This window comes from Rosa rugosa, chromosome 6, assembly GCF_958449725.1.
Source record: "Rosa rugosa chromosome 6, drRosRugo1.1, whole genome shotgun sequence".
In the NCBI taxonomy this organism is placed as follows: domain Eukaryota; kingdom Viridiplantae; phylum Streptophyta; class Magnoliopsida; order Rosales; family Rosaceae; genus Rosa; species Rosa rugosa.
In genome coordinates, this window is record NC_084825.1 from 54,785,043 (window position 1) to 54,800,690 (window position 15,648).

The 15,648-nt window shown below is 39.7% G+C and overlaps 1 protein-coding gene and 1 long non-coding RNA gene across 5 annotated transcripts; both read right to left on the bottom strand.

The window, feature by feature from the left end:
* Nucleotides 1-5,894: 5,894 nt before the first annotated feature.
* LOC133713403 (uncharacterized) lies at nt 5,895-7,895 on the bottom strand. Its single transcript, XM_062139410.1, has 4 exons — nt 7,525-7,895; nt 6,759-6,847; nt 6,374-6,431; nt 5,895-6,220 (listed from the first exon to the last, which is right to left on the bottom strand). The coding sequence occupies exons 1-4, from the start codon at nt 7,554-7,556 to the stop codon at nt 6,073-6,075; spliced, it is 327 nt and encodes a 108-aa protein (XP_061995394.1). The 5' UTR covers nt 7,557-7,895; the 3' UTR covers nt 5,895-6,072.
* Nucleotides 7,896-9,005: 1,110 nt separating this feature from the next.
* Nucleotides 9,006-14,223, bottom strand: LOC133718913 (uncharacterized). Of its 4 annotated transcripts, XR_009850654.1 has the most exons (8): nt 13,898-14,223; nt 13,342-13,444; nt 12,459-12,546; nt 11,390-12,306; nt 11,246-11,290; nt 9,560-9,697; nt 9,336-9,468; nt 9,006-9,178 (listed from the first exon to the last, which is right to left on the bottom strand). It is a non-coding gene; the product is annotated as an uncharacterized LOC133718913 (long non-coding RNA). The 4 variants fall into 4 exon arrangements; XR_009850655.1 differs by having other exon boundaries at nt 9,650-9,697; nt 11,246-12,306; XR_009850652.1 differs by having other exon boundaries at nt 11,246-12,306.
* Between the last annotated feature and the right edge of the window lie 1,425 nt (nt 14,224-15,648).

Genomic DNA, 15,648 nt, shown 5'->3' on the forward strand with positions numbered 1-15,648 from the left:
CACCCTGAAGAATCCCCAAACCCACTTTGGGGTAGAGGTGGCAAACAGGCCGCTAAGCACGAGCACGGCACGGGCCCGACAAGCTTAAAAGTGGCCCGGCACGGCCCAAGCCCGTTAGTGGCCCGGCACGACCCAAGCACGTTAGAATAACGGGCCGGGTTGGGCCTAGGAATATTAGCCCATTGGCCCGGCCAGACCCGAGCCCGGCACAGCCCGAGCACGACATATTTGGGCCGGCCCGTTTCAAACACAAAATTTCATTTTGTTTTTAAAAATATTAAAAAACCACAATGATGAGATTTGAATATTAGACCTCCTTATTTAAAATCTCATGACAATTCCACCAATGCTATTTCTTTTATGTTGTCAAAATAGTGAAAAAAAAAACATTATATCCTTGTTTTGACATAAAGTATTTTTTCTAAATATTAAATATATGTTTATGAATAAAGACTAATCTCATAATAATACAACTATAGAATGAAGGAAAGAATAATATGACACTAAATCTTCATTATATTAATAAAGATTAATCTCACAATAATATACTAAAAGCAATATATTTTGAGTTATTTTTTCTTTCTTGTAGTGGAATATAAAAAATTATTAGAAAACTAATCTTAAAAAGCTAAGATTGAGAAAAACATTGTAGAACTTAATTTATTTGAATTTTCTAAATAGTTAAATAAAATTATTTTTTATTTATTCAAATTAAGATTTTAAAATCGTGTTTTATAGTGGGTAGGCACGAGCACGGCCCGTTTATTGGCCCGGCACGAGCACGGCCCGGCACGATATGGGCTCGGGCCATGGGCCGGACCGAGCTTAATGTTTAAGTAAATGGGCTGGCACGAGCCCGACACGATAATAAATGGGCCGGCCCAAGCACGGCACGAAGCACGACTAGGCCCGCTTAAAATGGGCCGGGCCGGGCCGGCCCGTTTGCCACCTCTACTTTGGGGTGGAGGATCAGCTTTGCGGCAGCCACCAGGCACCAGGCACCAGGCCAAGATCTTGCCGTGCACTGGCAGACTTGCATAAGGCTAACAGAGAACGAGAGCATGAACGAATAGAGAAGGCGGTAGCTCTGAACCAAGTGGCATTGCTATTGGCAAAGTTTGAAGAGCTAAAACAGGCATTAGGAGGCAACGCCAACCTAGCACAGAGCGAACACTAGCAAAGTGCAGGACCTAGGAAACTCTGGAAACAAAATAATACCAACGCCAGTCGTGCACATGGGAGTCTCATTAAACCCACCTGAGCTGGTGGGACTAGGACCAACACCTTCGCCATGATTTGTTCATGAGCAGGTAGCAGACTCGCACCCACTTGACAATTCCTTCAGCGCAGGCTAGCGTTAAACCTACAAAACCCCGTCAGCTGCCACCTCCAATCCTAAATCAAGCATACCCTAGGCCTATCGTTGACGTCACCGCCTTGATCCTTGACAAGGTGCGAGAGTTAGAAGAAAGGTTACTCCGGGCAGAAACATGTGCCCCAACGCCAATCACCAACCCATTTTTTGCTGCGCGCCCAGGCCATTCACTGTCAGAATCCTGCAAACAATCAGGCCGACATATGAAAAAATGTCAAAAGATCGCTCAGTACAGTGGCCTGAAGGATCCCTTTGTCCACATGGACACATTCAAGAAGGTAACAAACAACAAGAGTTTTGATGATGCAACCTTGTGCCATATGTTCAGTGAGACACTAAACGGTGTGGCAATGAGTTGGTTCTTCGAGTGCCCGCCAGGCTACATCGACTCCTTCATAGCCTTGTCAAACGCCTTCTTGTCATGATTCATTCTCATGACGGAAGAACACCACAACTCCAGTTAGTTATTCAATGTCAAACAAGGCCCTGACGAATCCCTTAGAGCGTTCGTCATAAGGTGGCGAACTGCCACATCAAGGTGTCGAGATTTCGACAAAATAATGGCACTGGCCGCCTTCAAGTAGGGGCTCATCAAGGGACACTTCTTGTACCATCTGAATTACAACTGCCCAAATGCAACTTAGATCACATCATGGGTGAGGTAGCTTTGCATGCGCAGGCAGAATACAGCACTTACGGTGCCACATCGCCATCACCACAAACTTCTGCCAAAAGTACCCAACCTTCATCTTCCCAAAAAACTGTCACTAATAATCATCCCACCACCACCACCACACAGCCAAACGACAAGAAAAAGGAATGACAACAAGGCAATTACCAAGACAAGCGCCAAAAGGACTACCAGAACCACAACAACAATGACTGCCACGACAACCGCAATAACAGGCCAGCAGTAGCTCGGCCAAGGTATGAAGTATTCACGGTTCTGACAACATAATACAAGGAGATCAATAATCATGCAAGGATCAAATTCCTCCGCCACGCCAAGAAAATACCCAACGATGGGCAAACCAAGACATACTGGCAAGTGGTGCATGTACTTACATGAACATTTGCCCAAGCATAATTAGCTACAATGAGCCACGCTCATACTGCCGCCAGCGGTACCAACAACTATCGAGGGTGTTACTTGCGGAAACACAGCCAAGCAGGCTATCACCTGAGCCTAGGCTCATCCCTAGATCGTCGCTGACGCGCCGCCACGCGTCTCACCAAGTTCACCTCGCTGAAGCATCAGAATCTGGGAACTAAAGCATATCAGTCCCACATTGAAAACAAGGAAGAGATCAGTCTCTTCCCCACCTATAAAAGGTCTACTCCTCTCTCCTCATTAATTACACATTTACTACTTACCTAACGTTATTCTGTCAACATAAATACATTGACTAACTTAGGCATCGGAGAAGAGAAGACCGCCAACCGCGGTCTGCCTCTGAAGCCCTTTATATTTCATTTGACAAATACTGGAAGCAACAAGAATATCACAAGTAGCAGTTCGCCCTTCGAACCAGCATTAACCAAGGTTCGGCTACCGTTGAATCTTAGACATTAACATTGGCGCCGTCTGTGGGAATCCTTGAGCAAAAGGTCACCCCACCACAACAATCACCATGACTAACGGTAGCGGAGGAAACGCTGAAGAGCAAGCGGACCAATTTGCCAATCCCCAACCCACCAACCCAGCGACTAACGTTAACTCAGCAGCTAACATTAACCACGCACTATTCAACACTCCGGTCAACCCTAGCATGGAACCCCAGATCCCACGAACCGAAACTATAGCAGAGGCTCACCCAGGCAGCAGTCACTGCCCTTCGGGCCAGGACCTCGCCGCTATGTATGAGCTGGCATTGGCGGATCGCCATAAGGCAAACAGAGAGAGTGAACAAGAGCGCAAGGAAAAGGCCGAGGCCCAGAAACAGGTGGCCACGCTGATGTCAAAATTCGACGAGCTGAAGAAGGCACTGGAAGCGAATGCTAACCCAGCGCAGAGCGAACAATCACAGAGTACCAGACGTAGTCGACCCAACGGCGGAAGATTGGTGCCCGCACCAGTAATACAGATGCAAGTCCCGCTGAACCCATCCGAACTGTTGGGAATGGGTCCCCCACCCCCACCACGATTGATGATGGAACATGAAGCGGAGTCACAACCGCGTACCAACTGCTCCTCAACCAGAGCAAGAATGGAGGGCAACCCGCCTGCCCCCAGGCGGGAGTTGGTTCAGCGGAATCTTTAGACTGGACCCGTTGGCAACGTAACCGCCCTAATCTTGGAAAGGATGCAGCAACTGGAGCAAATATTGATCCGGGCCGAGACAGGCGTCCCAGCGCAAATCCCAAATCCGCTATTTGCGCGCGTCAAGGCTGGGACCGTTCACTACCAGGATCCTGCAGGCCGTCAGGCCAGTACATGCAAAAACACCAAAAATGCCACAGTACAACGGCCTGACTGACCCCTTCGTCCATATGACACCTTCAAGAAAGTCACCAACAATAAGGGATTCGATGACGCTACCCTCTGCCACTTATTCAGTGAGACATTGGACAGTGAGGCGATGAGCTGGTTCTTCGAATGTCCGCCGGGCTCCATCGATTCATTCCATGCACTATCGAACGCTTTCATGTCACGGTTTATCTTGCTGGCCTCCGGACATCACAACACAAGCCAGTTGTTCAGCGTCAAGCAGGGTGCAGAGGAAACATTGAAGGCATTCGTCACTAGGTGGAGAGCAGCGGCATCTCGGTGCCGCGACCTTGACAAAACGATGGCATTGATAGCCTTTAAACAAGGACTTCTAAAGGGACCATTTCTCTATCATCTCAACTACAATCATGCAAACGCCACGTATGAGCACGTCATGAGTGAGGCCGTCCTCCACGCACAGGCATAATTCATTACATACGGAGAAACCCCACCACCTCCGCCAACGCCAGCAAAGTCCAGTCAGCCTTCCTCCAGCCAGCAAGAGACCGTTAATAAAACCTCTGCTAAGCCACCGACTGACAAAAAAAGAGAGTGGCAATGACAAGGCAACTACCAAAGCAAGCGGCAAAAGGCCGTCCTCCACGCACAGGCATAATTCATTATTCGGAGAAACCCCACCACCTCCGCCAACGCCAGCAAAGTCCAGTCAGCCTTCCTCCAGCCAGCAAGAGACGGTTAATAAAACCTCTGCTAAGCCACCGACTGACAAAAAAAGAGAGTGGCAATGACAAGGCAACTACCAAAGCAAGCGGCAAAAGGACCAGCATTACCACAAGGGCAACCGCTTGTCCCACGGGGATAACTGTAACAAGCAGAAGGAGTCCTCCCAGCGGTACGCAGTGTTCACAGTCCTCACAGCCTCGTATGAAGAAATATACGATCAGTGCAAAGACCAGATCCCACCGCCACCTCCAAGAAAATACCCAAGGGTGGGCAAACCAAGGAACACCGGCAAGTGGTGCAAGTACCACGAGGACAGCGGTCACAACACTAATAACTGCAACACTCTTAAAACGACGATCGAGACTTTATATCGTGATGGCTAGTTGGAACAGTTCACGGTGCGGCAGCCACCGCCAGTGGTCGCCAATATTGAGCCCATGCGCCGTATCAACACCATCGACGACGGTGCTCCTATCACCAACATGTCTTATAGGGCAAGAAAGCGTTATGCACGCGCCAACCACCCCAAAGAAGTTTGCAACATCCGTTATGAAAGGTCCTCTAAGCTACCAAGATTTGGGTGGGAACCCATAACCTTCTCCGATGAAGAAGAGCACGGAGTACATCTCCCCCACGACGATCAATTCTTGATCGACGCCATGCTCGATAAATGGTCAGCGGGAAGAGTCCTCGTTGACAGCGGATCCGCTGTCAATGTCATCTTTAATGGCTACTACACACTGCACCAATTTTGTTATCAGACAACGGCAGAAAACCGTTGTGGGATTTGGAGACCCACCGTTGTAGAGTGAGCCGTTGTCTGATGAAAAATCAGACAACGGTGGAACACAGTTGTGTGATAAACACACAGACAACAGGTATGTGCTATAACTGTTGTGTGATAGCTCGGCAGATGGCTCGGCAGATGCCAAGCGCGCAGCTGCGCAGCAGTTGAGGGGCGTCTTCAGACAACAGTGCAAGTTTGCAACCGTTGTATGTTAAGCATGTCAGACAACATTTTTTTAATTTGTCTGTTGTCTGATTGCTCTTCAAACTTCAGTTCTTAGACTATATCTGTTGTGTGATTAACTTTAGGACAACAGAGTTCAATTGCTTCCGTTGTGTGAATATAAATTAGAAGACACTAATTTGTTAAAAACCGATGTGTGATATGAATGATTGCAGTATATTTGTCCCAATTTTGGCCATTCGTGCAGTCGCCATTATATCTATTCTGTTGTCTGATCATTTGAACATCCCATTCTTGAATTAAATTGTGCATTCATTTGGTCCATTTACCAAATGAACAGTAGTTTATCAAATGTTAACATTGCAAACCATCAAATGAGTAATCTAACCAATGTTTTAAACTTCAAAAGCAAAAGAGGTGCATTTCCCAATCATTCAAGCCAACATTTAAACTATAAAAGCATTCTAGCACATGCCCATCTACTTGGGACATCAAAAGTGTGTATTTATATTGTTCCAAAACATGGCACATATATGATGCATGAAAATGTATCATCTACTTGGGTCTCTTTGGGTTTTGTGATTCTTCTTCACGATCTGCAACTGTTGCAGTAAAGAAGCTTGCTTTTTGAAAATGGAGTACATGGGTTGTTAAAGACTTGAGCTTTGAGGCGGTTTTGCTCATCTGGGGAAGTATTCCATACCTTGCCACCACATATGAAAAAAGAAGAACAAAAAAATTATGTAGATAGAAAAAAATACAAATTGTAAAGCACCATAGTCTCCAATGTAACAGAAATGTAAAAACAAAAATTGAAACAAAAAAAATATAGACATTTGCTGGAAAAATTGCATACCTTGCCACCATAGTTCCTATTCCGTGAATTATACATTCTTTCAAGTCCAGTAGAGCACCTGATATCAAAGACTTACAAAACTTTTCAATTGCTAGAACATTATATACCAGCAATATAACTAGAGGCGACAAAGACTATAAATATTATAGCAACATATTTAAACAAGTTTATACAGCATACTATGAATTGATGCCAGCTGAACTTCCAATTCATGAAATTTTATGGGTATGGAGACACATATACCATTTGTGAAAAATGAAATGAACATAAAACCAATGAAAATCATGCTGCCAATCATAACTGAGGCACAAGATTGGGGGAAAATATATGTGAAAGCTATGTGTAGAAATACAACAGAAGAAAAGGATTAGAAAATTGTGCTTACCCCAAAAGTGACAAGACCAGGCCCTCTTGCATTTGGTTTCAGACCCTCTACACCATCTTTTCTGTAGGATCAGACCTGAATACATAGACCTACATGCACATAAGATAGTAGCACAAACAAGAAAAGATTTTAATAAAAGCCCAAATGAAAAGGTAGATGAATGCAGATGGCTGGAATATCATGTATGAATGTAAAAGAAATCAACAAATGTAAATCTCCAGGAAAGTTATGTTAAATTCAAAACCATATTAATATTTCTGGAACACATATTATAAATTAAATCCTGAAGTTAGAGGATGAACACACATGACGATGTAGTAGCCCTCTTGACAAGTAGCATGTTATACACTCTTTAACATTAATTTATTTGATTTCATTTTGCCCTTCTTTTGATTTCATTTTCTTTAGACTACAAACGCATGGCAAATGTTATAGGCTTCCCAGCAAAGATGGTGAGTTTGTTCAACCAAACTTTAGGCATAAACATGAACACTTATTCCAGCAAGAGAGACCATTATTTATGTAAAAGCGCATTTAAAAATAGCAAAATTGTAAGAAACGTGAACAAGCCAACTTAGAACACAATCATAGGATTCTGGTTCACGTACTTTATCTTGATGGTTGTAGCAAAATTAATCATGGAGGCTGACTCGGTGGTGACTGGGACACAGAGAAAGTCAAGCTTCAGAAAGTAAAGGCTAAATAACCAATTTCTCCTAGGTTCCTAGCATTAAAACAAAGAGAAATGATTCTTAGATTAAATTACCTCACTTGTGCTTTCTTGCTCTCTTCTTTCATCCTATCCAGCGATTCAAAGGCTGCATTCCCAACTACCACTCTTAAAGTGGGATACTGCTTCAATATGGCATGAACCTGAAATCACGAGGAAAGAATATCAAGCAAAATGATTTGAAGCAGACACAGAGTGCATTTTATGACGTTATTCCAGCAGCAGCAGTAACACTGAGAGTCTGAGAGAATGATAAACATAAACATATGGTTCACAAAGGCTAAAGTCTAGCAGCTTCTCTAAGGCATTTTCACAAACACCTGGTGGGCAAAACAAAAATGCAGCTCTCCATTAAATCTGCCAGCTGTTTCAGACTCTTTTAGCTGCATCTCTCTAATTGACCAAAGCTCTTCTAGCTCCAACTCAAACTATTCTTTCTTCTTCAGTCCTAAACAACAAACAGTTAAACCACATCCAAAATAACCCAACAAAAATTCAAATGAAAATAAGGCAAAAAACAAAGACAAAACCAACCTTCAACTTTTTTACTATCCCATTGTTTTGATCTAGCTTCCATTCCTCCACTGGTACCTCCAATCATTGTGCCAGATTTTCACAGCATAATTCCATCAATAGTTCACTACAACAAAACTGGGTATTAATGACCACTGTATTGGTCACTGAAACTAGCAAATTTGGTCACTAAATATGGTTAGTGACCAAATTTAGGTGGTCACTAGGTGGTCACTATAGGTCCCTCACTAATTCTATTTAGTGACCAACTTACAACTGTTGGTCACTAATTCAAAAAGTCTTTAGTGACCACAATTTTATGGTCACAAATAATAATAGCATTAGTGACCTACATGTTTATCACTAAAGGTGTTATCAATGGTCACTAAATTACAAAATCTGGTCATTAAAAACCATTCACTTGCATGGTTTTAGTGACCATACTGCTAGGTCATTAAAAACCATTCACTGACGAATCAAAATATTTTCAATATGTAGACATTGTCCAATTTTTCATGCAGTAACCTACTCCAAGTAGCTTTCTATATTCCAACACAACAAAATGAAACATACTCTGAAACTAGTTATCTATATTAAACCGATCCAATCCAATAAGACATGAACTACATCATGAAATAATAACTTCGCAAATCCAAAATATACAACTGTCAATATCCATCCTTCATAGCAATTTCAAAATAAACAGAAATACATATAAGTCTTTCTAGAAGTTCAACAAGCCTTCAATGATAGTTTGCAACATGTACTTGCTTGACCATCTGCAATATAACAAAACATACAGCAAGTTATAATCTTTATCCTATTGTAGGTAAGAGTTGCATCTAAGAAAGGTCTAGTATTCACTATATGCACTATAATTATGTTTTATGATAATATAATTGCAACAACAAAAGTGAATCATATATGCATAGCTTCAGTTTTGGGAGGAAAATTGTGCCATCAGTTTAAGTAAAAGTGTCAGTATGATTTTGTCTTGCCTTTAGTGCCTCTAACTCTTCATTTTGTTGAGCGGCTCTAGCCTTCATTGCCACTATCTCTTGTCTTTCTTATCAGTATCCATCAATTGAAATGCCTTGCCTTTCTTGCCAGTATCTATCAGTTGAAATGCCTCCCTTATGCCCGCTACTTCCTCAACTGAGAAATGCTAGGCTATGACCTGCATATAAGACACTCAAAAAGTTCAAACATCAAGTGACAAAAATTATAAGAAGAAATGCCAACTTCAAAACAATATACAAGTGACACAACATAAACTCCTTCCATAATTATGGGGGACATCAATAATATTGAAAAGGATAATAAAAAATACTTACCCCAAGAGCTCTTCTTCTTTTTCTTTTTCTTTTTCAGTTTGTTCATTACAGAAAATTGTTTTAGCCTTTTGTCTCACAGTCTCACCAAGTGGAACATCTGGGGTCTTCTTGGCAGTTTGTATCCAAGGATGATCTGCATGAAAAGAATTGAGTGGAAGTTGTAATGTAAAGTAATAAACATTTGCAACAATATATCTTTGGCATTATATAACAAATCAGATTACTCTAATTAGCAAGTAATTCTTGAGCTGTCAGCCGCTTCTTGGGGTCAGGATCAAGCTTTATTTTTTGTTTACCAGGTCCTTCGCATTTACCCTTTGAGCAAATATTTGGTACAGTTTTCTTGCTGGTACAATAAACTCCTGCACCAAGAAGAAAAGCCCTGCTAATTTCATTCACCACTTCTTAATGGTACTATCAATAAAAAGTTGAAATTGAAATGTACAGCAAACAAAACAGACTCCAAGTCTTTCAACTTTTACAAAAATAGAATCTGTTAATAACATACATTTAAACCCTTAATATGATTGACCACTTCTTAATGGTGTTACCAATAAAAAATTGAAAATGCACAGCATATAAAGTAGACGACTAGCTACTTTAGTAATTTTTTTACCAGGTCCTTCGCATTATCATATCAGAGACTCTAGGCAAAGGGTCCCTCTTGAAATCATGATAAAGCGGATAATTTCTTGTGCTACTCCTTATTCAGTTTCTACAGGCTTGTACTATCATAGCAAGCTCTAGTTTTAGACAACAGTTTTCATTTAAAACTTTCACCCCAAACATAGGGCTGCAGGGGATTATTTCTTCAACCATGTACGCATTTCCGCCTTATAGCAAAAGCAATCATTTTGAACATCAAAACATAATACTTTTCCAGACCAAAGACTCTGGTTACTTTTCCATTAATTTCTTCTATAACTAATGTGAGATTTCAACTCTTTGAACCAGTCCCAAACAATAAAGTTTTGTCAGCCCAAGCGACACAAAAGTTTAATCTTTACTTTAGTCTCTAGACCTCTATGAACTACTTACCAGTACTATACTGCTCAAACGTTTTAATACAATTAGCTTACCTAGTTATAGGAACTTCATTGAAGCACCATAGTAGTTCATGCTTTATTATATCTTATTATAGCCATAGTTATATGATCAAACATTCAATCATGAAAAGATATAGCTACCTCAGAAATCACTGAAAAGACAACGCGAGTAGCACGTGAAACTTAATCAAGTGAAAAAATTGCAGAGCAACAATTAAAAAAAGAAAAAAAAAAGAATGAAATTAACACTGTATGGAGGATATACAACCAGTAAAAACAAAAAACTGTCTCTGATCTATTTGATTGCTCAAGCTACTCATTAGGAGAAGCAGAAGCAAAAAGGGTAAGAAAGAACAAATGACCATATCTAACAATTTCTTTTGTGGTAATGCAATCACATAATAACTGATAAATTCATCACTCACTAGAATATATGGCTTATCAAGAGGTCTTCCAACCACCAATATATAATTCAAACTAGTCCGTATTACAACAATGTCTCATTAATATATACAATTGCAACAGAAGAATGAAAAAAAAAAAATCAATTAGAGAGACATTTGAATTCAAATAGAAAAAATCCAGTCACAAATCCTTGAAAGACACAAGACCCAGTTCACAAACGGTACAAAGATATAACAGACTATTAAACAAAAAGATAAATCCCTAGAAATCCTTTTTTGATGAAGTCTCAATTCAGAAAATTTCCTCAACTTACAACAAAGGGTACCCACACTTGTGACTCCTTATTACGATACCAAAACAAAAGAAAAGACTATGCATACTTCTGTCAAACAGACAAACAGACACATGAATCAAAATAAATAAAGAAATAAAGCTTCAGACTCAACTGTTGATGCATACCTCAGCTTCGCATAACAATTGATTTCTCAGCTTCCTCTATATGGTCTTGCAACAAAAATCGATGAAGCAGCAAAAAATTCAAATTCTCAAAAAATTCCCAATTCTCAAATCCAACCACAAAATCAAATCTCCAAGCTTGCTCACCAAAAACAAACCTATAATCCAGGATATTGAAACCGAATCGTAATTTGCTCAGCTCGAAGCTGAGAAATCAGGGATCTCTGTCCAGTAAATTGAGGTCGAGTGACACGGTCACCGACTCCTATAGGCTGTCCAAGGTGGTCGGAATTCAGGGCTCGACCCACCATGACTCGGGAACAGAAGAGAGGAGTGAGGGAGAAGCCGAGAAGGACGATGAAGATCTGGGTCTGACGTCTGAGAAATGTGAACTAGGGATTTTAATTTTTTTTGGGTCTTCACTTAAAAATAGACCCTTTAGCATGCCGCGCTTGGAAAAGAGTTTGATTTTTTAAATGCCCGCCTACTCCAAGGTTTAAGAGAAAAAATCCCTCCAACTGAAAAGTTTTGGTCACTAAAAGGAAACCACGCATTATGAAGTTCAAAAATATCAGTGACCCAACATGAATGGTCACTACTATTAAAACTTTTGGTCATTAAAGTTTGAATAATGGGCGGGTAAATGAATTTAGTTGGTCCTAAAAGTGTTAGTGACCAACTGGTAGCATTGGTCATTAATTCAATAGTACTAGATAGATAGCCCGCGCTTTGCTGCGGGTATTTTTATTATCGATATGTGTTTTCAGTTGATTAGAGTATATAAACAATTGTTATCTTTTGGTAGTTAAACGCTAAATGAGGCTACATAGCCCACGCTTTCTTTCTGGATTCTATGAACCCAAAGAGCAAGAGTAGGTTTCACTCCAAAATCAGTGGCAACTGTAACTATAATCTCCTAAGGCGCGAACATTGATACAAAACTATTACAGATCATTAATGGTGTTGATGTACTCTTGAAACATATAGAACTCCTTCCAATCTCTGTAGATCTTGTAGGTGCATCATTTTATAGTCATTGTAGAAGCTATCGATAGATGTCCAAGCTGGTAATATATAGAAACATATAGAGAATTATTTGACTTGAGAATTATTTGAATTATTTATCTGGTTGACAAACTCAGATGCCAAAGTTGGAAATTAGAGAAGGGAATAAAAAAAAAAATTGAGATAGATATAGAAATAGATAGACAATTACCTGATTTGTTGAAGCGCACCATTCACTTATTTCTCCACTAAAAACGCTTTAGGCTTGCTAATTCATAAGAAGCAACCAGCCATAGTTCCTGTAATCAACGAAGTTGAAACATTAAGTGACAGAAAGAATACAACTAATGAGATTTTGTGTAATTAAGTGACATAAAGAATACAACTAATGAGATTTTGTGTAACCCCTAGCATTGTAAAGTCATTCATTTTTTACCTGGATTTAGAAAGAGAAATCGATTTAATCAGAAAATGAAAGAGATGAGACAAATGCCACAAAGAAAGATTGAAAATCAAAGGAAAGACAGAGACAGAGACATCAGAAGTAATCTTTCATTTAAAATTGAAAATCAAAGGAAAGACAGAGACAAATAAAAGGCTACTTTCCAAAACTTTCTACTTTCCTTTTGGGTAGACTGTTAATTAGTGCTTGAGGGCGAAAGCTTCTGCCTTTAGATTTTCTTATGTTGAATATTGAGAACATTAGATGATCTGTGGGTTGGGTTTGGACGTTTGGTGAATAGATTGTGTTCAGGGTTGTTGAGTTTGAAGCAGATTTAGGTTGAAGTTAGGCTGCCATACTGTGGCATTCCCTTTTTATGTTCTAGATTCAGCTGAGGGGAATTTGCATTTGATGTTTCGTATTAGCTACTGCAAAATAATGTATAGATTGGCTGAAATTTTTTTTCTCTCCAATACTTAGGGCATTTATTTTGTTTTGAAAATTCTGGTATTAGTTTTGCCTAACAGTAACTAAACCAAGGTAAAGAAGTGCCTATTAGGGAAAAGAGCTAACATAAGGAATGAAGTAGATGTATTTGATCAGCCATACCTGCTTTATAACCAAATGAAATAAAATTGAACGTTTTAATTACCTGGTTGAAGCTCAACAATAATTGATGAAAGTGTAAGGTTCTGCAAGCCTTAATCCAATTTCAAACTGTGGTTGATGAATTGATGCATGACAATTCTGAACACCTGAAAAGAATTTATCAGTCAAACTACAAATCCACATGCAATAGCTAAATATCTGTAGTTTTAGTGTATTTCAGAAAAACAAAAGAAAGATTCAAACGCAACTGCTGTTGTTGTAAACCAACTTAATAACCGCAATCAAATTCGGAGAACAAACGTTACAGATTCTTAACAACTGTGGAATTACTAAAAGACAATGATTTATCAATCAACTTATACACTTGTATACAGTAATCTAAAAGACATTGATCTATTTGAGTAAGAAGTTGACTACTATCATCCCAAATTTCAATTTGTAAACCAAATTCGAATTTTTCTTTCTAATTGAAAATATGTGTTTCTGGGTTTACAAATCATTCAAGCTTAAATTCAATTGAAATAAGAGACCCACAGTTTATCAGATGCATAATTTAAAGAGAAAAAGCCGAAAGAAAGTGATTGATTGATGATACTAACTCAGTTTTTATGGAGGTTGACGTTGATCGAAGATCGCAAACAGTGGAGGAGCTGGAGTCGACGTAAATGGAGAGTTCCCGAAGCCACTCGTGAGTCAATCTGATGGCTTATATGCTCAGATTATGAATAGTACAAAGGTAAATTGCCAGAACAGTGATTAGATAGATCTAGAATCTGATAGATATTCTCGGCGTTTCCAGTCTCTTCTACTCAAAAATTCTGAAAATATAGAAAGACCAACGCATAAGAAGAAAAACAAACGATGGCCGACTGTAATTCACGTAAGCACCAAGGGCAAAAGCGTCATTTACTTCGGGCTCGAATGAACAGTGACGCGCCTGTGAACAGTCCACGCCCTTTAGATTATAGATAATTTGTGACCAATATTGAAGTAGTCACTAATACCCGATTTTGTTGTAGTGGTTACAACTAATTTAAGAGGGATAGACAAAAAAAGATATCTAGCTAAATATAAACAAGTCCGACACAAAATACTTATCCATAACAAAGTAGAACTCATTACCTTTGAACCTCTCACCAATCCAGCTTAGGCGCTTAGCCTCATCAAGTTCGTCACAAACAAGAGTATTGCCAACCGCAAAAAGAATAGCCTTCTAGAGTTACTTCTTTTATACTATCAATTGCCATTCCAAGTTGAATATCAACACCCTACATTAGAAATTAGAAAGAGTACGTAAGTCTAAAAAAATCAAAGTAAACAAGAAAGAGAGTAACCATCATGATATATCATAGATGAAAAAGTAGGGCCTGGAAAACAACAGCCTTGAGAGTCCCGTAACTTGTAGAGCTAGAGTCAAGTACAAAACCAATTAAGCCACTAAAAAGTTGAGTACAAACTTTAATACTTCATTAATAAGAAATCTTACCTTGTATCAAGTTATTGACGAATCACAATATATCTTGTAACTAACATTTTATATCTACAATTCAATACAGATTTGAATACTAACCAAGCAATCACATACCAAACACCAAAACTTAATCAGACTTGTATCAGACAAATTTCATAAACTAAAGCACAAAAACTTACTAGGCTGCCAGTGGCTTAGTAAGAAGGAGAATAAAGAGGACCATGCCGATTCTAGATTTTATCACAGAACATTAAAATGAAAGACAACACATTGAATCGATCTAGCCTAATTACACTACTACCACCACAATCAGGTCTCAATCACATAGTTAATGCCAAAAAAAAAAAGGTAAACAGTAACCAAAACATCTTCATATTTTCAATTCCACAAAACCCAATTACAAATTCAATTCGAAAAGGAACTTCATTAACAAAAAGAACTCAATCAAAACAGTAACAGGTTTCCAATCCCACAAGCCCCATTTCACCTTCATCAACTGGAACCATAAAACTTATAGAATTGCCGTGCAACAAATCAAGGGCTCGTTCTTTTCCATAGAATTTACAAAATTTAAGCTAAAAGAGAATTAAAACCTGAATTCAATTAATACTATTGTTGACTTGGTCGCTGTCTCCGGGGTGAGCTTGTAGTGATAAAACCCAATCCGCAACTGCGTCCTTGTTAATATGAAAATCCAAACTTCTAATTAGTGAATGAAAAAACTGAACTCCCTAACGGCAACGTATTGAAGAGGGATGACGTACGCGGTGGAGAGCATGGAGGAGGTCAAGGCCGGAGACGACGAAGTAGGCGAGAGTGAGGCGGTTGATCTCTTGCATCTGGTATTAGTGTGGGAGGAGCTGGTACATCATCCCCAGA

Bases quoted from the DNA above. Each gene is read 5' to 3' on its own strand.
- LOC133713403 (XM_062139410.1), bottom strand. From the start codon at position 7,556: ATGAAAGAAGAGAGCAAGAAAGCACAAGTGAG. The intron at 6,848-7,524 runs GTAATTTAATCT...ATGTGCATGTAG, and splicing joins AGCAAGAAAGCACAAGTGAG to GTCTATGTATTCAGGTCTGA. The intron at 6,221-6,373 runs GTATGCAATTTT...TGTGGTGGCAAG, and splicing joins ATAGGAACTATGGTGGCAAG to GTATGGAATACTTCCCCAGA.